The sequence below is a fragment of the Symphalangus syndactylus genome, chromosome 18, assembly GCF_028878055.3.
Source record: "Symphalangus syndactylus isolate Jambi chromosome 18, NHGRI_mSymSyn1-v2.1_pri, whole genome shotgun sequence".
NCBI classification, from domain to species: Eukaryota; Metazoa; Chordata; class Mammalia; order Primates; family Hylobatidae; genus Symphalangus; species Symphalangus syndactylus.
Window position 1 is genome coordinate 69936289 of NC_072440.2, and position 24588 is coordinate 69960876.

Here is a 24588-nt window from a genome sequence, read left to right on the forward strand (position 1 = left end):
CTGCAAATTTAGGTTTAGGCCACTGCCGATATCCTAAACTAAGCGAGATCTATAATGTCTGCAAGTTAGTCTGAGGTGAGGATGGAAAGCAGCACCAGTATCCACAGGACACCAGCACCATCCATGGAGTTCTCAAGGGCCACTCAAAAAAGACTGCATTCTGAACACTTGTTTCATAGTATTTGGTGCTTCTGGTCATCACCATGTCCTCCCATGCCCACTACACACATACACACATCCCCTGCATAGTGCAACATAACATTGCAAAGCCACAAAGAAATGTATCAGAGAACTAGTATATGGACCCAACAAAGCTTCAGGAGGACCTTGTTAGACCCAATTAAAGCCATATGGCATCTAGTGAACACATTTTTAAAAGGCTATCCTGTAGCTCAGATATTACAAAATACCACACAAAGAAATGTCAACAACTCCAATCCTTTACATTAAGCTACTAAAAGTAACAGGCCTCAAGAAAATCATATTATTGACTGAATTTTCTTCACTGTGATGAAAAAAAAAACAACTCAATATACATGTGTAGCAAAAAAAATTCACTTGTATGTAGGACTCAAAATATTCTTGCAGCACATAACATTCCAAGCCATTTCCTTATATGCAAAACAGAATTTTTAAAAAAGCAGGAAGACATTGGCAATATTCCTATTTTCTGTAGATGCTAGTAGTATGTTGTGAATCAGATTTTGTCACTATAGCATGTTTCTATAGTTGTTTGTATAAGTCATTTGTGTTTGGCCTTTTTCTTGTAGAAAAAATAAATCTTGAATTTTGTGTATTTAAGTCTGAAAAGCAAAATGTTCTTCAAATAAGAGGCTATCTTTGAAGAACAAGTACCTGATTAGCACTCAATGCATTAAAACTTTTTGAAAAGGTATCATCTACTTAAATTACAAATTAGGGGCTAAGTGTTCAAAACACAAGGAAAACAAAATCATAACCACCTCATCCCAGGAGCCACAAACAGGAGTCCCTAATACCAAATGGCCTCTGAACAGCATTGCTTCACAGCCCAGAAAGTTCTACCACAGAACCCAAGAAAGAGCTGCAGAGAGAGAGAAGAGGTGGACTTGAGTAGGTGTGTAGCCAAAGCACCCACCCCAAGTCCAGTTCAACCAAACTAGCTCTGTTTTCATTCATTTCATAAATCAGGCCTTTATTAGAAGACAGAGCACTGCTAAAAAAAAAAAAAAAACAGAAACCCCTTACAAAAATTATCTGCCTATGCTATGTTCTCTGATAATTCTGAAATGTCCAAGTAACACTGTGTATCTGTTCTGAATATTTATTACATATCTTTCTGTAATAAAAGTCAAGACCACCATGTAATTTACACTTTTAATCTGGTAAGAACAGCATCAGAAAACAAACCTCAATCTAGAAGAGAACCAAGAGCAGGGAGATTGGCAGCCAACTATTCCCAAGGCCAACCTCGTCACAGACGAACCTTTGGGTCATACCACCCCTAGGGCTATAAACATATCTCTTAAAAGGTTTCTGGGAGTGCAATTCTCACCACCACAATCAGAAAATAACACTCGAGATCAGCACCCCAAGGAGTTGACATCTGTAGTTTAGAAACAAAAACAAATGGAGCTCCAGAAATGAAATTACACATCAATCACATGAATGACAGCCGGCCATCAGTTGGCCGACCCCTGCTGGGTCTAAAGGGAAATCTGTCATTGGGGCCGCCTCGCCCTGGCAAGACGGGGTTAGGTCCTGGAAGTGGGCCAATTGGATCAAAGCGTGGTCTGAGTGGAGGAAACTGGCTGGGCGTCTCCCCAGGACCAGGAATGAGTGAATTGATTGGGTCTCCAACATAGGGAAGTGTTGGTCTTTGGTCATATTCACCCCCGATAATTCCTGGAGGAAGGCGGGAGCTAGGAAATGGCCTAGGGTGCAAGGGGTTGGGATAGAATGGAATGGTGTGAGTTGACGATGGCAAGAGCATCACAAACCGCCCTTTCGGGGTTTCTTTTCTTTGTATGTGCCTCTTCCTGTACAGCTGTAGAAAAAAGAAAAATAAAAGAATAAGACAAGGTAAGTGATCTGGATGTTTCCCTTTAGTTCTAATTTGCTTTCATAGTAAAGATCTATAGGCACACCTCAGACATATTGCGGATTTAGTCCCAAACCAATGCAATAAACCAAGTCACACAAATTTTTTTGGTTTCCCAGTGTATATAAATGCTATGTTTACATTATACTAAGTGTGCAATAGCATTATATCTAAAAAGACAATGTACATACCTTAATTTAAAAATATGCTAACAATCACCTGAGCCTTTAGCAAGTTGCAATCTTTTTTGCTAATAGAGGGTCTTGCCTCCATGTTCATTGCTGCTGACGGATCAGGGTGCTGGTTGCTAAAGGCTGAAGTGGCTGGGGCAATTTTTTAAAATAATACAACAGTGAAGTTTGCCACATTGACTGACTCTTCCCTTCACAAAAGATTTCTCTGTACATGCGATGCTGTTTGATGGCATTTTACCCACAGTAAAACTTTCAAAATCAGAGTCAACCTTCTCAAACCCTGCTTCTGTTTTGTCAACTAAATTTATGTAATATTCTAAATCCTTTATTGTCCAGGAATAGATTCCATTCCAAGAAAACACTGATAAAGAAAATGTGGCATATATACACCATGAAATACTACTCAGCCATAAAAAGGAATGAAATAATGTCTTTTGCAGCAACTTGGATGCAGCTGGGGGCCATTATTTTAAGTGAAGTAACTCTAGAATGGAAAACCAAATCTTGTGAGAGCTAACCTATGAGGATGCAAAGGCATAAGAATGACATAATGGACTTTGGGGACTTAGGGGGAAAGGCAGGAAGGGAGGTGAGGGCTAAAAGACTACATATTGGGTACAGTTGTACACTGCTTGGGTGACGGGTGCACTAAAATCTCAGAAATCACCACTAAAGAACTCATCTATGCAACCAAAAAACCTCAGGTGATCCGCCCACCTCGGCCTCCCAAAGTGCTGGGATTACAAGCGTGAGCCACCGCACCCGGCCTGATTTAGCGTCATTGTTAAGGGCTCTAGGATTTTCAGAATGGTCAACAAGCACTGGCTTCAAAAATCACCAACTACATTAGCCCTAACAAAAGAGTCAGCCTGTCCTTTGAAGATGGGCACTGACTTCTCTCTAGCTATGAAATAGATGGCGTCTTCTTCCAACAGAAAGCTGTCTCACCTACATTGAAAATCTGTTGTGTAATGCAGCCACCTTCATCAGTGATTTTAGCTACATCTTCTGGATAACTTGCAGCAGCTTCTCCATCAGCACTTGCTGCTCCACCTTGCAATTTTTGTTATAGAGACATTAGAGTAGTACCTTATGAAACAATATAATATATTCTTTTCATAAGGTACCATTTTAACTAGCTGAACAGCTGATGACTACTCCAGCACAAAGACAACTCATTTAAATTTTGTTGCAAAAAAGAATGTTTTATAATAAATAAAGATGAAAAATAATCATTGTGTTAACATTTTTTCCATATAATTATAATAAGGACTGAGTCTAAAGTAAAAGTTGAAAACATTTTCATTTACTGAAATTTAGCAATAAATTAAATGAAAACAATTTCATTACATCATATAAAAGTGAAAATATACCCTTAATATATTAATTCACTAGTCATTTCTGTGTTATGGACATTAGTCTTAATATTTAAAAATACCTACTTCTTTCCAATCTGTGTCTTGAACTCTGACGGTATTGTCTACAAAGGAAAAGCGAAAAATAAGGATTTAAAAACATTTCATTCATCCTGCATTAAATGGTGGGTTTTGTTTTTCTCCTAAGAAAAGTGAAACTTACCCATTAAGCATAAGAAGAAAAAAAAAAAACTAAGCATTTATATAACACACACTATATCATTCGTACTTTCTTATCTAATTCAAACACTTTCTTGATGGTTAAGGGTGATCATCGCTGCTCTGTGCTACACGGTAACTCAATGCAGTGATTCCTCAGGGACTATGGAGGAACATGTGGCTACTCTCCTCCTGCATTAAACGGTCCTACACTACATCTTCTCCGCCTAATCTCATTTAGGTGTGTCACCTGCTTCTAATCCAACATCTCATGTTACACCAAACTGGGTAACAACCTCTGAGTCTCTGTGTTACAGCCCACGTTCATTACTGGAGGTCAAGCTGACTTAGGCTTTCATCCATATTCTGGTTACACTATTTTCTCCCAACCATGACCTGAATGACTTGGCTATCAGAAGCATGACCATAACTAAGTATTTTTTAATGTACTTATTTATTTGAAATATGTGAAATGAGGAAAGAGAAACCCATTCAACTTTAAGTATACAAAAGAGTTTGAATAAAAGATGATGATATCTTCTCTACAAGTTATTACATTAGCATGGAAGTAAGATTTATAAAAGCTCTAGCCTCGTAACATTCCATCTATAGAAAAATCTGAACAGCTTACAAATGAGCTTGTGGGCCACAATCTAAAAATTAAAGAATAATTGTGCTTTAATCCTAAACTTGAATGTACAAGTGAAAGGGTATTTGTACAAGTGAAAGGGTATTTGTTCCTTTTATGAGTATTTATATCATACTCTGCTTTTTCTCAGTGCTTCCATATATATCAGTCATTCTGTCTTTTTTTTACTGTAATTTATTTTCAATTCTTTTTTGAGTTGGAGACCAGCCTGAATAACACTGCAAGACTTTGTCTCCACTAAAAACAAACAAACAAACAAACAAAGAAAAATTGGCCAGGTGTGGGGCCACATGCCTATAGTTCTCAGCTACTTATGAGGCTGAGGAGGGAAGATCACTTGAGCCCAGGAGTTGGGGGTGGCAGTGAGCTATGACTGCGCCACTGCACTCCAGGGCAACACAACTAGACCCTGTCTCAAAAATACATAAATAAATCAAATTGAATTATTTTTTGAGATGATGCTTTCTTGCTGCCAATTGTGACAAAATAACATTTTAAATGTCAAATTCAGGGGCATAAATAAAGCAGAAAGAGGACCTCAAGAATCAAAGAAGAAGAAAAGGAACAAACCAGGTCATTTACACTTCTTACATTTTGAAATTTTAAAAGAAAAAAAATTTCAGCAATCCAAATGACTCTACATGATATATATATATATTTTAAAGGAGCTACCTACCCACCAGATTTTTACAGTTACTAAGGTGGTATGTGTTAACATCACACATAGCTGTATCATTCAAACATTTATGTGAACCACATAAAAATTTTACATTGCAACACAGTACACATCTACCTATACATAATTGAAATAGAAGTTTACTCCTATTTTATAAATAGGAATACTATTTATAAAATAAATATGGATTTTTCCATTGTGGGTTTTGTTTTTTTGTAACGTGACCCATTAAATGGATTTCATGACCCACCCCAGGGTCAAACAATCTGAAAACACTAATGTGTAGTAAAATGATGGTAGCAGAAAAAAAGTTCCACAATCAGGCTTTTGGCCTTGTAGCAGGAAATCCTGATGCACAAGTTCTACCATCATCACTGCCACAATAATTACCAGGTCACCATAATGTGACCATACAGAAATAAAGCTGCCCTAGCAACATGGAACAGGTCAACAAAACTCTCCTAACTTACACACTGGTCTTAACCATGAGAGCAGTTCAGAAATGCCAGCTCGTTTCTAAGTCAGATACTGACTATGGTCTCTAGTGAGAAAATAAACCTGTCTTACTTCCATTTCTCTATCCTGAAATAATCTTCTTAGTCTAATGAGCGATTTGTGTTGTGCAAAACACAAAAATGAGAGAGTTTTAGGGACACAGGCACAGGTATATGAAGCTTAGAGTCAGTCTCTTTAAGGCTATTTATTATAATCATTTGCAACAGAAAAATCCTACAACTAAAAACTTTTGGTGAGCTGAGTAATTAAGACAGTAAGAAAGAGCCCTTTCTTGTGAATATGTCATTATGGAAATCACCTCGAAAATCACGCAGATATAAAAACCTCCACAGGAGTGGGTCATTTGAAGCAGTAAAGAGGTCACGACAAACTGCAGACAAAGACAAGACGGAACGAACATCCAGAAGTCGGAAGATCCGTAGTTTCAGTTCCAATGGGAGGACGACCAACCCAAATACATCTGGTAGGTTGAGTGCTAAAAGGAAAAAAAGAGAAGTAACAGATATTACTGAGAAAAGAACATCTGGCTTTCTCCACATAGTCAACAAAGTTGCCACTTGTTCTTTCTAAAGTGGCAAAAAATTAGATGGTACTCTTAATTATCCCCAAGTATGCATCATCTACAACAAATTTTTAACCCCAGCTTGACATAATTACTACTAACTCATACAACTCTAGGCCCTTATTCCCTTTATGTTTTAGTAGAAAGACAAATGCTTCTTAATATAAATCAAATAACTATGATAATTGCTAAATACTAGCCAATGGCCTCTTCTGTCTCAAACATTATTCAATACAACAAAATTTCTTCATTCAACTACAGAAAATGAATAATTCATTGGCTTTTCTATCTGTTTCCCTGCCAGTTATTAACTGTGTGCCTTTGGACAAGTTATTTAAACTCTATCTTAATTTCATCTGTAAAATGGATTAATATTACATCCCACCTACTTCAATGAGTTGTTGTGAGAAGTAAAAGTATTAATACGTATTAAGTGCTTAGAACAATGTTTGGCACACCAAGCATAGGCACTCAAGTGTTAGCAAATTACTATTATCTGAAGTCTAGCAGGCTAAAAAGAGATAGATAAATTCAGAAACAAAGCCAAGAAAGGAAAGGAAAAATAATATGTCCCAAGTTCAATGAAAATTATGTTTTGGTTATTAGCACCTTCAAAATATTTGTGATACTATTCTCCACTAGCAAAAATAATCAAAATCCAACAAAGACATATCTACATGTGTTTTTCAATTGGCATTACTCCCTTTCCCTTATCACCAACTACAGAGAAGACTACTGTAATAATAGACATGCCACCATTCAACTTGACACCAAAAACGTTTTACTTATTTCTCTATATACAGAGAGCAAACAAAAGCCACTATCTATTCATATAAGTCAGAAACTACCTACTAGTTGGAGAATTGTGGTAGATTGTATTATGGCTCTCAATCACTTCCTACACATAATTATACTTCCCCACCCCACTACCACCAGGCTTGGCCATTTTTGTCTTATTTTTTCCGACAAAACGTGAGTGGAAGTGACATATATAATTTCTGGGCAAAAGCATTGAACCAACACATAATTGGGCCACTGGTACTCTTTTCCTTCTACTACAAGAGGAGCATGTCCTGGATAAAGACAACTCCTTTAGCCAAAGCAAACCCACACACAACATGTACATGAGTGAGAAGTAAATTTCACTGTAAGACACTGAGATTTTAATTTTTTTAACTGCAAAAAAATAATAAGAGAAAGCTAATATAAGGATCTCGAGTGAATTATAAACCTTACTGAATTATGATTTCATCATCTATAAAATAAGTACCACATAATTTACTTCAAAGTCATTAGCAGTAAATAAGAATGCACATGAAATATCCAACAAAGTGCCTGCAAAGAGCCTCCAATAAATGGTTTAAAAAAAAAAACTTAGATCCGATTACAGACCATGTATTATTTATATATATGTCTACACAGATATATATAAATATATATCTAAATATATGTCTATATAGACATATATATATGTATCTACATGGAGAGAAAAAGCATCTGTTATGTACCTGACCTCATGCTAGACCACAAGAATACAAAAGTAAGATATATTCCCTACCTTCAAGGTATTCCCAACCTTAGGTGGTAAGAAATCATATCAACAATTAATTATAGTCCATGGAAAAGAGACTACAATAAAAATATGTACAATATGGCATGTAGATACAAAGATAAAGTAAGTAGCACTTAAGGAATATTAAGCTTAGTCTTAAAAGAGGAACATTTCGCTAGGAGCAGAAAAGAGGGCAGTCAGATGTCATACTCACCAAGAATACTAAGTATACTTACTGTTCTTTATAGCCATTTGAACTGTGACAGTATTTCATCTCTTACCTTGTCGGGTAAAAGCCAGAAGAGGATACACCAGCTGGTCTTTAAAGAGGCGAGAGAGTTTCTGAAGATCTTTGTATATCTTGGTTACATTTTCCCCTAGAATATTTTTTAATGTAAAATCAAAACCCAAAATCAAGTGGAAAAACTGTCCTCTATTTCTGCCAAACCCAATCAACATGGTAAATAAATATTCACAAATAATTCACAAAGATAAGCATGAACCAAATTCCCTCATGGAAGAAGTACAGTGCAAGACTTAATGAAACTGAATCTTATATATAAAAGCTAAAAATTCCATGATATCAAATTAGTAGAGCTGTGCCCAACCTCTCTAGCTCATAGGCTGCAATTGTAGAAAAAACTTGTGAGAGATTCATACATATGAAGATTTCCTGAATAGCTATCCATCTGTTCTGGGCACTGAGGATACAGTGGAGAACTGCTCCTGTAATGCTTAGAACCTGGTAAATTAATAGCATTTATCACATGATGACTATGTATCAGCACCTGTGTCAAACATTTTTCAAGCTTTCACATCAGAAGTTCTTTCCTAATTACTATCTCCATTTTAAAAACAGGTCAAGGTACAGAAAGCCTGTCCAAGGCCCCATGGTTAGTGGCAGAACAGTGCACAAATCCAAGTCCGTGTGGCTCAAAAGCACTGATTTTTAGCCACCACACTGCTACTCAAAATGTGGGCAACAGATCACCAGAACTGACAATACCTGGAACTGTTTAGAACTACTGAATCTCAGGCCTCCATAGACCTACTAAATCAGAACCTGTATTTTAATAAGATCCCCAGGTGACTCATACTAAAGTATGGCCGCACTAGCAAATTGCAGCCGAGGTTCCCACTTGTTTTGCTATTTACCAAGTGTATAGCTTTGGACAAATAACCTGCCCCTCTGATCCTCACCTTTTTGCTCAACTGTTTAAAGGAGACACCACCACTACACCAGATAAGCGTTGTTATAACTGAAAGCTCCACGAGCAGTGCCTAGTGTATCAGTAGGCAATTTATGCTTGCTCCTTCCCCATTTCATATTTATGTATTTCACTATCTATAACAAATACAACACTCAGTATAACAGGATCGATAAGAAGGAAAGAGATATGCAGCTAATGTCTAAATCTTTGTTGTGTGACTTGCAATCCTGAGTTGAAATTTGCTGTCAAGATATCATTCTTTAAAATCAATTTGGCTCAAGGGCTTTTTTCAATGTGAAAATTGATTTTCTTTCAATGAATGTTTTCCTCAGCAACCTGGTATATAACTATTTAATTAGGAACTTATAAATAAAAGGATAAATAATAGTGCCTAGTTGTAGTTACTAGGTGCAATGAGCCAAAGTAAAAATTCATGAAAATGACTTGCCAAATGAGCAGCATATTTCTACTCAACATAAAAGACTTTATTAAAAATACTTCATTATAACAGTCCATAAACTTGTAATTTAACAGTATTTAATGTTCCTCCTCCCTTCCATTTCATTTTTCTTTATTTAAGAGAAACCAGATAAAGAATAACAATCTGAGCTACATTCCCGTAAAAGTTGTTTTAAAAGGCTGGCAGTCAGCCAAATCTATTCCTATCCTGTATTTCACCATTTATTAGCTCTGCGACCCTTAAGTAACTGAGCCTCCTCTAGATCTGTTCCCTGATCTATAAAATGGGCATAAAACCTCTACTGCTGTAAAGTGTAGAGTATTTCTACTCCCCATAACAAGGTCTTCCCTATACGATGATAAATATGGTGTCGTAGCCAAGGAATTTCAAGTTTTTCTGATCCTTATGATAAAAGCCATTTATACCGATTCATCAGTCCAGTTTGTGCATTTTCAACAGGGGCAAAAACTGGTCCTTGGCGGGTTAAAAAGAAAAACTATTATATTGGTTTGTGATCCTTCAAAGGGTCACAGTACATAAATAAAACATACTATATTTGTGGTATTAAATTTCATGAAGGAGAGAGATTGAGGGGGAAAATCTCCAAAGGCTCCTTTGGGAAGTGAGAATAAAAAGATTGAGAAACTCTGGCCTAGTCTGACATTAAATGTTTAACTCGGTCGGGCGCAGTGGCTCATGCCTGTAATCCCAGCACTTTGGGAGGCCAAGGCGGGCAGATCACAAGGTCAGGAGTTCGAGACCAGCCTGGCCAATATGGTGATACCGTCTCTACTAAAAATACAAAATAATTAGCTGGGCGTGGCGGTGTGCGCCTGTAGTCCATCTACTCAGGAGGCTGAGGCAGAAGAATTGCTTGAACCCGGGAGGCGGAGGTTGCAGTGAGCCGAGATAACGCCACGGCACTCCAGCCTGGCGACAGAGCAAGACTCCGTCTCAAAAAAAAAAGTTCAACTCAGCTAATGCCCAAGTTCTGATTCTACGTCCAATCAGAGACCATTATAAATATGTATTCTGCCGTCTCCTTTTCCTGTCAGTTTTAGTTAGTATAAGTCAATCTCTCAGGGCTGATCTCCCCTAGGAATGAACAAGAATAAGTCTTTAGGCCTTCAAAGCAACAATGTCAATCTGGCCAGCCTTTCCTAAAGGACTGCTATAAATGCCATCTTCCCTCTGCACCACAACATTCCCACTAGGCTCTTAAAACCCTCCAGTTTACTAAGAAGATTAAATGGAATAACATATGTACAGGCACAAGTACAGAATGAAACAGGCACTTAAAAAATGTCAGTTCCCCTCTCCACCTTATCTCTTCTCCTCCAACCACCTATAACTGTCTCTCACAGTTTGGTTTAACTGAAAAATGATAAAAAGGAAAACCTGTCTTCTTTGCATCTATTAATCATTTTATAGAGTTTAAGCAAAACCTTACCTAGAATGCAAACTTTTGGTAAAGTATCAATCTGTATAAAATAGAAATCAAATTTATATAGGTTTAAACAAACATTTTGATTGCAGTTTTTCCTCCATTAATCTTCAATAATGAACCTGACATTGGATTACTTCCATAAAACACAGATCCCCTTCATATTGGTTAAATACAATACCAGGGAGATCTCCAAAGATTAGTACAGAAACTATGAACTATCATCAGAGTGTAATAAATTACATACTAGTGTTATCTCCTAACAATATAATTCAGCACTCTATGACCCTAAGAAAAACAGGAAAGAAACAAACTCCTCAAATTATAAGCAAAACTTTCACATTTTTTAAACCTTTGCATTCTTAAACAAACCACATTGTCTTCAATATGCTTTAATCTCATATAGAAATTTTCAGTCTTTTGAACATTATCTTTCAGATTTTTTTCTTACATGAATTTCACAGAGTTTCACCCCAAAAGTTCAATAATGTTTATATTACCTAGTTTCTCTTTGCGAATAAAAGATTCTGGTAGCAGCTGCAATCTTTTCACACTTCTAATCTCATTGTTGATTTTTAGTGTAGCTGTAAATAAATAAAAGAAAGATGATAAAGAATTCTGTCACTTCATCAACTGCCTTTCTTTTTTAGTATGGGCTTGCATTTCCTTGCTCCTAATATACTAAGGACACATTATACAAAACAAACTGTTCTTCGCCTATTTCCTTCTCTGATAGCAAGTTCAAAAGTGTAAACCTGGCATCACATGAAGTAAAATCACTCTACAACACCACCTTTAAAAACTACAGTAAGCATCTTTATATAAAATCCACTAGGCAACAGCTTATTAGTAACTGAAAGATATGCAACAAGGTTAATCAGAGGCAACTAAACACAATGAAATCATTATTTCTAATGAAGTCACTAAAAACTCCATTTATTTTTTATTTAACCCTTGACAATGAGTCTTCCCTTGTTCATTAATCTTGCTAGTTTTCACAGCATCATCTCTCTTCCAGACCCAAAGTACCAATATTCTTGACATCACCAGAGGGTTCAATTTTAATCATGTATACAAAGGTGCACTTCATCTCATTCCATGAAAGAGCCCAGTGATGTGCTTATGCACATGTGCACCAAGCAGGATGCCTTGGGTGAAGGAAAGATTTAAAGCCACACTGCTCCTTTCCAAAGAATCAATCCTGGAATGGCTGGCTGCCATGCAAGTCTGCCAAGAGCTGATTTGCCAAGAACCGTAAAGAAACAAAACATCAAAAATTAAGAAATCATCAAGACATTCAGCAGTTATTCTTTTTATATTAAGTCTCCTGAATCTAGTGAATAGAGGTTATTATACATGTCATTAAGCGCTTTTATAAGAAATCAAGGCAAAATTTGCAACTACACATTTACTATTTGGTAACTTCAACCTTGCAAGTTATGATGTGATGTGGCAGAATGATTAGATGAAGGCAGAAACTGTTGACACTCTGTGTACAAGAATGCCAAACTAAAAGCTACATTTGCTAATTATGATGAACTGCTGAATAGACATTGCTAGGTCCTAGTGTCATCAGACAGTCATGTCCTGACAAATGTGAAGTACCACCAAAGCTATTAAACCTAAGTTTTGAGACTTTTAAATAACATTTCAAAGAATCTTATGACTAAAGAAATAGAAATTTCATAAGAGGCCAGGCACGGTTCACACCTGTAATCCCAGCACTTTGGGAGGTCAAGGCAGGAATATTGCTTGAACCCAGGAGTTTGAGACCAGCCTGGGCAACACAGTGAGACTTCATCTCTACAAAAAATAAAATAAAAAATAGCTAGGTGTGGTGGTACACGCCTGTGGTCCTAGCTACTCAGGAGGCCAAGAGGAAGATTGCTTGAGCCCAGGAGGTCAAGGATGCAATGATCCATGCTCTGCCTACTGCACTCCAGCCTAGGCAACAGAGCAAGACCCTGTCTCAAAAACAAAACAAAAAACAAAAAACGAAAGAAAAAGAAAAAGAAAAAAGAAACTTTGTAAGAGGGGAATGAGAACTATCCAACATGTCAAAGATCAAGACCGCATGAGTCAGTAGCTTTCAAAATAGATTTTAGCAGAAAAAAACCAACATTTTTTCAAACAGAATCTTACACAGAACTTCAATAAATGAAACAGATAAACATTTTGCTGCTCAAAGTTTAAGTGGTGATAGGGCTTCTACCTAACTTTCATCTCAGCAGAAAGGAGTAGCTGCAGAACATACTGAAAACCTCTGACCTAAACCTTTGACTTAAGGCTTACCAAAGCAACTGCCTTTGCTAAACGAAAAAGATGAGCTATACTGAATAAAAAAACAACAAATGCAGCCCTCCCAATCTTACTACGCTATCTTTCTAACTAAAAGGATAAATCTCAAAAAACAAAACAGAATAAAAATGAAAGCTCCTACTCATTCAAATGGATCTCCAGTATGTGTGATTATGATAGAACACTAGTTAATATGAACCAAAGTGGTATCTGAACTAAAACACAGAGATGGAATGCATTGCTATTCCAGTGAAATTTCTTAATATGAAAAAGAAACAGGAAAAGTTATTCATACAGAGTGACATTTGTTGGGGGAGGCCCAGCAAATAAAACACACACTTACTAAGGCCTCAGTAAACTTAGCATTGTTGTTGTGCACTGCTGGCCACAGGGATGCCAACTTGGATAAATGCTGACCCCAGCTCTAGCTCCCCAAGTCTCAGTTCAAGACCTTCGTTAAAAAAATAAAGCCATCCACAGGCATAAAGTATTCTCCAAAGAGTTCAGGCGTAATAGGCTCATTTTACTCCTATTATCAAATACTGATAATATTGGATAATATTAAATATTATCCCCCTAGAGCAAAATATTACAAAGACATCAAAAAAATGGATGCCCTAAGAGTAAAGGGTGCTGGCCTAAACAACCCAACAACCTCATAGTCCATAATCTTCCAGACACATGTTATCAGTGGCCTAGGAATTAAATACAGTTGAGAAGGACTCACAACTGTATCATGATAGCCAATCACTGAAGTGGCTATAAAACATTTGGAAAGAAACGTCTAAGAATCCATAAACCAGCAACCATGATTATGCTATCAGTTACCATTTACAACAATCAGGTTTCCCAAAGGCACACAGGTGAGAGTAGCGGAGCTGCCCTCGCAGAGAGGATGCATGTACTGCAGCTTATACACCCCACTCGACTTCCACTTCTCCGGCATGGACAGTGCTTTGGCTTCGGTGCCCTGAGGAATGAAATGAAAGGGAAACAAATAATGAAGAAAGGTGTTACTCTCAAAAAGATTAAAAATCCTAAAGACTCCTAACTTGTTTGAAATAATCATTCCACACAGTCCTCTTAATAAAATGCATCAAATCATTGCCAATATATTTTATATTGTAGGATAATTATATTGTATATTATAAGATAATATATTAGAACACTTTTAATCAAAATTTTTGTTCAAATAGGTAAAATTGCATCATGGAAACAAGGATTGATCTCTCTCTTCAAAGACTCACTTCTCTCCTAGCAAAGCCATATGATTATTTAAAACTTCAGCTCAAATATCACTTCCTCTGTAAAGCCTTTTTCAAAGAAAAATTGTTTGCCATTTCCTTTCATCCCCTAACATTCTATTCATATTTCCATTACACTACAATTGTATTATTATCTATGTTTACCTGTGTTATTTGAGTATTTTTTTATTTGTCTCTCTCCTCTATGTATGGACTCCTTGAAGACAAGAAATATCCCAATATTTTTATATCCTAATTTCTAGGTCAGTGCATGGCATGCTGCAGGTGTGCGCCGATCACCAAATTACTCTATATCTTTGTAACTTATAACATGGCTTGCAGACCAGCAACATTGGTATTATGCAGGAGTCTGAAGAAGCTCATGGTCCATTCTACAGTTACTAAATCAGAATCTGCATGTTTATAAGGTCCCCAGGTATTCCAAAGCACATTAAAGTTTGAGAAGCAATATTCTAAATGTTCTCCTCCATGAACTCCTGGCATCCTATATATGAGTATGTCTCTCCCAGAACTTCACCAATATAGCACAGTGCTTTATATTTTTGTCTATCTCTGCCACTCTCAGACTATGGGCAACTTGAAAGCAGGAACCATCCACATGTATGAGCAATCATAAGATGTTTGTGTTTTGCTTGCAGTACTTACCAGAGGTAAGTAACCTGACTCCAACATGAGAAGATGTATCAACACTATCAAGGCATCATTGGCATCAGAACAGTCAGCTGACTGATACAAGGTCTCTAATGAATGTGGCACTTGCCCTTCCACCGATTCACTACAGAGCATGGGTTCTGAGGGATAGAAACCTGTGCCCTCTGCCATATCCGCAATACGTTGAATTGACTCAGCTTCAAAATTTTGACTAGGCCCTAACTGAAAAAGGAAAACAAAACAATGAATTAATTAAAAAGACTTATTTTTACGCAATACATTTTCGTATCCTGAAGTGAACTAAGTGCTGAAAGTCAAAGTACATCATTGGCTTCAGAAATGGGAGATATTTTAAGTGAGTCCTTACAAATAAATAAGCCTGCGACCTACTCTTCTATCCTGAATTCCTTACCTCTGCTAATATAAGCTGGTATGTCAAAAACCTGGAAATCATCCTAGACTCCTCCCTCCCTAACTAAACCTTGTTCCAAATCTGATCAGTCTTCAAAGTTCCCCGAAACTAACTCCTAAATATGTCTAAAATTTGCCCCTTCCTGCTCTATTGGTACTTCAAACTCTCATCATTTATTTCCTGACATCCAGCAAGAGCTTCCCTTGCAAGTATCCCTTCTTCAACTTTCTTGTCTTCCAATACATCCCACCTCCTGCTGCCAGAGTTTTCTTGACAACTAAAAATCCAATCATGTACTATGTCCCAGCTTAAAATTCACCAGTACCTCCCCAACACAGACAACAGCATTTCCCTCAATTGTGCCTTAGATGTTCTTAGGAAAAAAGGTGGTCCACATGGAATAAGTGTGGAAAATGCTGCATGCTGCAGCCACCTAACTTCACCCTCCATATTCACAAAATACACTGTTCGCATTATAAAAGCACTGAGGAGTCTAGTAACAGTAATAATAGTGAGTGCATAACGCTTTACCAAAAGACACTATCCTCCATCCTCAGCAGTCAACATCCCTATAACACCATCTCATGAAACTAGATTTTCAGAGAACACTGAGAAATGTTAGGTCTACAAATGAGGACCAAACTTCTAAATCCCTTAGCATACAAATTCCTTCATCACCTGATCTCTGACTCATTATCAAGTTCACTTTCTGCCAGTGCCTTCTTACTTATCCCAAAATTTTCCACTTCTTCAAAAGAGGTAACACAGACCACAACTCTGCCTTGCAACGGCCCTGATTATTGCACCTTATCACATTGCACTGTATTGCAATTTTCTGATTACATATCTGCATCCTTCCATGACTGCAAGTTTATAAAAAACCAGACTACATGTCACCCATTTTTGTAACCCCAGTAAAGTACCTAGCACATAGCAGGTATTCAATGTTTGCTGAACAAATGCTGAAGGATAACACCTTACAACTTCATAATGTCTTTATTTTCAAAATGTTTTCTTATTTGCACCTTATAACAATCCTATAAAATAGGCATGGCAGGTATCGCCTTTTTATAGATCCTGTCATTGTAAATCAGAAAGATTAAATAACATAATCAAGGTTACCAGCTAATAAAAATTTGAAACGAACCCACATCTCCAAACTTGCAGCTCAGGGCTTTGAGATGTAATACATGGCTTCAAAAAAAACTAAGTTACCTATATTAAGTTTGCTCAGAAAGCTTGTTTCCTAGGCATATGCCCACCTCTTAATGCAAAGCATAAGTTTCTTCTTTTTAGGGTTTGTATTTCCATTAAAGAAGGGGCAAAGGAAATTAAAATTACACAGTATATGTAAAAGGTTGGAGAAATGTAAGGGAGCCAGAGGTGACAGCTGTTCTTCCAAAATCTCTGAGGACCTAAGCCCTAGGGCTTATGGAAAAGATCCAAAGTCACTTGTTAAAACCTAGAGGCCAATGACAAGTCATGCTACCCAAAAAGGAGGTAAGGAGGTATGGCACAAAAATATTTCCATATTTCCTGAGAAAACAGAAACAACTACATTAAAAACCACTTAATATCAAGCTAAACTATGAAACATAGGTTTTGCTTCTTTACCACTATGTCTAACTTTTGGCCATTTACTACTTACTGGCAGTTGTGTGAGACAGAATATATGAGAAAAAATGAAAAAGCGTTACCCTAGGCTGAGTACATGAGAGGGAGATATCAAAATCCCCTGCTGGGCTTCTCAAATCTTACTCCTACTCCATGAGAACCACTGACATTCTCTGAGCTATTCTGATATGAATATTTATCAAATTCTTCACGTGTAAAAATGAAAAAAAAAATGGTGAGCACCACACCTCTCTGAACAGATCATTTTGCCATGTCATTTACAAAAGACTAAAACAAGTGACTAAGACGCATGAAAGCTAATATTAGGTTCTGATACCTGCTACCCGTTTCTCATTAAAGACTCGAGGTACTCGATGAATTCCCAAATACGATGAAATAAGAAAATTGATATTTAATTACAAGAGTAAATTTACCTCCTATGGTTTCAAGTTTTATGCATCTATTTTCCTTTTCTAATGCTCCATTCTACATTACAGAGTGTGATGTACTTGAAAGCATTATTTATGAGATCTCGAGCTCAGTTTCCACACTCTTAAGATTTTCCTGTCACCCTTTACAAGTCTTGGAATACAAAACAATACGCAAAATCTTAGAACTGAAATTAGTAACTTCAGGCAACATTAATTTCTCAAAATTTTCCAAAAGGAAACTAGCAAACTATCACAAATACTGTGAAAAGCTTCATCTTACTAGACAACTTTAAAAGTACACAGAAGTAAAAGTAATGGGCCCTACTAAGTTATCCCAGAACAAGCCTATCGGCAAAAAAGACTCAGAAATGTAATTTAAATATACAGCGAAATATTCTTACTCATTCCCCAGTTTACCTCTATGAGGCAGAAACAGATACAATAATAATTTTAAAAATAAATTAAAATCCACATATCTGGACATAATTTTCACAATTTACCAATCTATTAAAAAGTATTTTTTAATATGTCTATACTTAATGCCATGACAAGTTACCATGAATACTTATACTCAAAAATGTTTAAGGCCAGCAATTAAGTTGAGGTGATAAGCATACATACAAAAAACAATTAACAAGATGGCATGTGTATTGGTATTAAAAAAATAAAGGTGATCATTTGCACCATTCAAAAAATTAAAAGGTCGGATAAAGGCTGGGCGTGGTGGCTCACGTCTGTAATCCCATTACTTTGGGTGGCCAAGGTGGGCAGGTCACTTGAGGTCAGAAGTTCAAGACCAGCCTGAGCAACATGGTGAAACCCCATCTCTACCAAAAATACAAAAATCAGCCAGGCGTGGTGGTGTCTGTGGTCCCAACTACTCGGGAGGCTGAGGTGGGAGAATCGCTTGACCCCAGAAGGGTAAGGTTGCAGTGAGCTGAGATTGTGCCACTGCACTCCAGCCTAGGTGAGAGAGTGGGACCCTGTCACCAAAAAAAAAAAAAAAAAAAAAAAAGGAAAAATGATGAGGCATGTACAAGGCAATAATCAGATAATCAATACAAAGAAATTAAAGAAAACTATTGGGCTATGGTTGGCAAGGGCTTAGGAAGATGGGTAGAAACATAGACTAGAGAGGGAGGAAAAGTAACAGGTTCCAGTCTGGGTGAACAGCAAGAGCAAAGTCACAAAAGTAGTCACCAGGTTGTGTGTGTGCACATGCATGCAAGCAGGTGAATGTGCTGGCTGGTGGGGGCGGGGGAAAATGATGGTCTGTTCTGACTGGAGATGACAGTTTAAAGGAGGGAAGAACAGAAACTAACCCTAAAAAAGTTGAGTGGAGTAACTTTTCAGAAAGCTTTGAGCACTAGGTACAGGAGGACAGACATCATTTTCCTATTCTGTAAAATGACAGGGTTGAACTAGAGACGTATGGTCTTTTTCAGCTCAAAAATTATGAGCACAAGTTTATGAGATAGAGTTATGAAAGACAGCAAGGGAACAATAGCATCAGAACCATGTAGGAGGAAGGCAAACCCAGAAAACAGACTGAAGAATAAAGCCACGGAACCCGAAATGGAAAAGAAGAACTGACAAAGCTTATTAATGGGATAGATTTAAGGAGTCAAAAATCACAGAAAACCAGCAGTGCCACTGACAAGAAGGGAACATAAGCACACATATTTCCAAATTTATGTTCAACATAGTCTGCAATGACAATTTAAAAATCCAGGTATAAATATCCTGCAAGTCATCTGGAAATAATTAGACCACATCTATAGCCTTAATGAGTGGACCAGATCAGAGAAGCAAGGCTAGGAATCATGAGCTTAGGAACAGTAATAGAAGTCAAGGGATAACTGACCTGAAGGAGAGTACGTGAACGAAACAGGCAGACACTAGGTACTTTGGGATGCCAGCCCCATATTAGTACAGGCATTTGGCAGTTAAAAAATATATATTCTATAAAAATATAATCTGCAGCCGGGCACGGTGGCTTATGCCTCTAATCCCAGCACTTTGGGAGGCCGAGGCGGGCGGATCACGAGGTCAAGAGATCGAGACCATCCTGACCAACATGCTGAAACCCTGTCTCTACTAAAAATACAAAAATTAGCTGAGCGTGGTGGCGCGCACCTCTAGTCCCAGCTACTTGGGAGGCTGAGGCAGGAAAATCGCTTGAACCGGGAGGCAGAGGTTGCAGTGAGCTGAGATTGCGCTACTGCACTCCAGCCTGGTGACAGAGCGAGACTCCATCTCAAACAACAACAACAACAACAAAACAACAACAACAAAATATATATATATAAAACGTACAATCTATCGATGATAATTATCCTGACTGGCACAGAATTCAACTGAGGTGTTCAATATGACTTATCACCTAGTCTATTTGATATATTGGTGTTTAATACCCACCGTACTGTTGTCATTCCAAACATCAGACTGGGCTGCCTGTCCTTGGAATGAATCACTTGGTTGTTCACCCTGTACGCTAGTCTGATTGGAGCTGGTGGCCAAAGAGGGTTGCTCGTTATCCTGGAGTGAAGAATGCTCTGAATCTGTGGATGAAGGTAAATTAGGCGCTGGAATGTCATCTTGAAGAATCAAACATATCAAGTCCCCAGAAACAATCCCATATGAAGCCAAGGTCTCTTCTTCTCCAGTGAGGGCATCCTTGTAGTTCAATGTAATTGTAAATCGGGTATCAGAACTGCCAAGAAAGACGGATAAGCATATTAAGAGCTACCTACTTCTATTACCTTCAATAGCACATCTGAAACATACATAAGTACACAGTATGACCCTAGAAGAACTAAGTGATGAAGAGACAAGGTCTCACTATGTTGTCCAGGCTGTCTCAAGCTCCTGGCCTCAAGCAATCCTCCTACCTCAGCCTCCTGAGTTGCTGGGATTATAGGCATAAGCCACCATGTCCAGCTACATTTTTGTTTTTGTTTTCGTTTGTTTTTTAGAGACAGGGTCTCACTCTGTTGCCCAGGCTGGAGTGAAGTGGCATGATCACAGCTCATGGCAGCCTCAAATTCCTGGGCTCAAGCAATCCTCTCACCTCAGCCTCCAGAGGAGCTAGAACTATAGGCACGTATTACGCTATCAAGCTTATAGTTTTGAGAAAATTATCAAAAGTATTTATCAATGAATGCCTAATCTATAGATTTCTAATGGCTAAAACTCTCTACCTGGGGAATAGGATACAGTAATTCTCTATCATTAATCCATGCTTTCCTCAATTCTAAGATGCACATTTTTTTATATTTTGACATCTTTGATATTAAGATACTTCCTAAAATCAATGACATATCGACAGCATTTTTCCCCTGGTGTTACATAAAACAATATGTCTTACAAGTGACAGCAACTAAGATTCAATGAAATACCTTTAAAATACAAATTACATCACATCATTCCTTCACTTAAAATCTTCCAATAGCTTCTATTTGGAATCCTTAACATAACTTCCAAAGCTCGACGTTTGACCTCCTCCCATTTCTCCTACTGCATCCTCTGCCACCCATCCTCTCTCACTGTTCTCTTTTCACATGAGCTTTCCAACCGCTCCAAAAAGCAGATCAACTTCATTGCAGCCTTCAGGCCTCCGCATTTGCTGTTCCAGATCTTCAAATGACTGACTCCTCCTGATCATTCCAGTCTCAGCCCAAATGTCACCTCTTCAGAGATGCCTTTCATTCAGACTCCAGCACTCTCTATTCTGTTACGTTCTACTTGAAAACATAGTATTTACTTGTCTATAGTCTGTCTACCCTACCCCTGCCACTAGAACTTAAGTTTCATAAGATCAGCGAGCTTGTCTGAACAGTTCAAACCATATCTTCTACACTGGCAAATAAAGTATTTGTGAAATAAATGCAACCACCGAACATTAGTTGGGAAGATCAAGAGATGAGCGTGAAATCAAGGATGTCTATTCAATATCCTTACAGGACAGTTGACTTACAATGGTTCCAAAAAACCAGATCCATATATTCATAATCACAAAAAGTTAGAGGAGTGTATGTATATGACTGAGTATAAATTCATCTCTCTTACTGATGATGACGAGCTAAATTCACCCTTCTACTGATCATCAGTTACGATGCCTTTTAGTGGAACATAGCGCAAACCCAAAGGCCCATAAACGAGCTCGGAATTCAAATAAGCCCTGAAGCAACAAACTCCCATCCTTTCTGCATCACAGATTATTTGACATTAGAAGAATAAAATGTTTTTCATCACGCAGTGGTGAGGAATAGTAACAAAACATTATAAAACATTTTTTAAAACATTTACACTCAGCAATGCTAATTTCATTACTTTGAGAGGTTAACAAAAGATGAAGTCCTTTAAAAATTATATTGTTTACTTATTCTCACAATGCTGCATTTTGAAAAGTGCTCCAAATAATTCATGTTTTTATTTCACTCGTAAATATATTTTTTCTTACTGATTGAAGTGTCCTTGGTAGAGAAATTAAAATTACTGAAATAGAAGCTATTCCTGTTTGTTAGAAAACAAGTGGCCCTGCTTCTGTTTTCAAAACGCTTTGATAAACAAAATGTTGAAAATCTGCCATCTGCCCACAAAAACACCACCCCAACTTTGGCAGAAAAAGGAAAAACACCTCAAATGAACTACGTGTTTATGGGTCATTCGTCACAACAAAAGGTTGCTTTTTAAAACAGTATCTAGTGCAATGTACGTTCAAGTACCTGTTTGTAGGAAAGCTCATGGTCTGCTTAATAAATATACCAGCTCTTCCTCCCACTTTAGAAAAAGGGAAAAGCTATTTCTAAAGTAATATGTAGTTTTCCAGGATTCTACCTCTGAAATTGGGGAGTTAAGAGGAGTATTTAATTCCAGGAAATGAAATTCTGGAAACTCCAGGCTTCTTAGAAGTATTTCATGGCAGCTCTGCCTATGGAGTAGTCATTCTTTTATTCCTTTACTTTCTTAATAAACTTGCTTTCACTTTTCTCTTAAAAAACAAAACAAGACAAATAAAAGCATTTCATGACAATCCTAGCTCCGCTTGTTCGGTAAAGATATTTTTAAAATAATATCATATGGACACATTTTAAAACTGCACATTTATTAGAAAACGAGCATACTTTCAGAAAAAATGAGTTTACTTTCACAAGCTGAAGCTTAAATTCTGTCCAGGTAACCAGGCTCAACTGTAAAAACAAATCTGAAAGAGAAACCAACGTGCCCTTTTGGGAAAACAGTCATATTGAGTTTCACATCCTTCCAAGACTGCCTAATTTAAAAATAATAAAATATATATATACACATGGTAATACCTTTAAAAGGTAAGTCTGAAGATTTATTCAATCTTCTACTCGTAACCTACTGGTAATGATGCCAGTATGTAAAACATACGGGTTTAACAAGAAATAACACTAGGGATGTCACTATAATGTTTAAGAGGAGTTATGTCAGTATCTTATTTAGGGTTTATTTTTTTAATCAGGAAGAAAACAGGCTTACTTTCAATCTAATGTCTTAACCAGAAACATGAAAGGGCGAGAAGTTCAGAATAACGGCCTCATTTTACCCAATTCCCTAAAAATAAGGTGAAAACGTAGGAAGGTTTGCTTTTGTTTTGAAGAATTCACCTAAAAATCCCCAGGGAACATCTTTTTCATTTTTCTTTAGCACACTCAAGTTTCAAATTCACTAGCTCAGTATTTGAAGAGGACCACTCTTACCTTGCCGCTTTACTCCCAGATTATTGTCCCCCAAAAAAATATCTTTTAGGGAAACAAAGCAGCTTCACCTGCAGTCCCACAAACCAGTAACAGAATATGATGCTTTCTCAACTTTACTGCCCCCAAACTGCAAGCTCTCAAGATTAACGTTTGCCTCAGTTTTAGCAAAAAAGCAACATTTCGCCCAAGAAAATCAAATGGTCTGAAACACGCCAACACGCTGTCCTTTCTGAAACTTTTCAGCGGCGAAGTCCAAGCGCTCACCGCGGTGCCTGGCGCATGAACACAACAGAACCTAAAACTGTTGCCGCTTCACAGCAGCGATACAAGCTACCGGTGGCCTCGGATGGAGGGCAGACTTTTAACTTTTAGCAATTTCCAAACTTTTTCATTGAAATACTCCAACAGCTGAAGAAATTAACTTGGGCCCCTAACAGTCCAGAAAGGTTTAACACAAGCCAAGCTCATCATTTCCAACTTGAAATCTAACCAGTTGTGGAAATTCTGCGTTCCCTCCTCTCCCTGGTTTCGTTTACTGCAAAACCAGAAGCCATGACTCACCGAGGAGGGGACCGGAGCCCCCGGGAGGCCGGGCCATGTTCTCCAGGAGCGGGACCCCAGCCGACCACCCGCGCGTCCCGTCGCCTGCACCCTCCGGCTCCGCGACGCCCGGAAGAGCCCGGGCCTCCCGTGAAGGCCCCCCCGGCGTCCCCGCACTTGGCCTATCGCCCGGCCACGCCCGCGCCTGCTGCCCACAGATGACGCCAACCAGCCCTGCACCCACCTCGAGCACTCCCCACTCCCCGCGGACCGCCCAGCCCCGGCCCCCGCGTACCTGAACCCCAAGGTGCACCGCAGGGACTGCGTCAGGCGCGCGCGCAGCTGTCCCAGCGTCGGCTCCGTCTCGGGCACCTCCAGCGGCCAGGTCCGCTTCAGAAGCCGCACCCGCAGCCTCATGACGGCGGCAGGCGGCCCGAGGGGCCTGGACCCGGGGGCGGCGACGGGGACGGCAACGGGGACGGCGGTGGGGCCGAGCAGCTCCCGCCCCAAACGGCGACGATCCCGGACCGGCGACTACCGGAGCTGAGGGGTAACTGAGGCGAAACGGGGAAAGAGCCCCGCCACGGTGGCCGCCCTGCCAGTGGGTCTCTGGAATAGAGCGCCCGCCCCTCTCCTGAGGGCGCCTCCTGGAGCCGACCCCGAGAGCTGGAGGCGGGCACGCGCCCTAAAGAAGCCAGGCCTCTCGGGGTCGGCCGATCGATGACTCCGCGCG

At 38.6% G+C, this 24588-nt stretch overlaps 2 protein-coding genes across 3 annotated transcripts in view; one reads left to right on the top strand and one right to left on the bottom strand.

Annotated features, from left to right (window-relative positions):
- Window positions 1-2061, top strand: part of SYN3 (synapsin III) — a 566138-nt gene extending 564077 nt beyond the window's left edge. Inside the window, exon 15 of the transcript XR_010117171.1 lies at window positions 2027-2061. The gene's annotated coding sequence lies outside the window, so the exon portion shown is untranslated. The remainder of the gene's footprint in view (window positions 1-2026) is intronic.
- Window positions 1343-24583, bottom strand: FBXO7 (F-box protein 7). Of its 2 annotated transcripts, none has more exons than XM_055254459.2 (9): window positions 24151-24583; window positions 20008-20302; window positions 15127-15354; window positions 14045-14186; window positions 11419-11502; window positions 8085-8180; window positions 5988-6164; window positions 3717-3754; window positions 1343-2026 (listed from the first exon to the last, which is right to left on the bottom strand). In XM_055254459.2, exons 1-9 carry the CDS (start codon window positions 24270-24272, stop codon window positions 1640-1642), a joined length of 1569 nt encoding a protein of 522 aa, XP_055110434.2. In that variant the 5' UTR covers window positions 24273-24583; the 3' UTR covers window positions 1343-1639. The 2 variants fall into 2 exon arrangements, with proteins under 2 accessions (XP_055110434.2, XP_055110436.2); XM_055254461.2 differs by lacking the exon at window positions 24151-24583 and adding an exon at window positions 23877-24079 and having other exon boundaries at window positions 20008-20150.
- Between the last annotated feature and the right edge of the window lie 5 nt (window positions 24584-24588).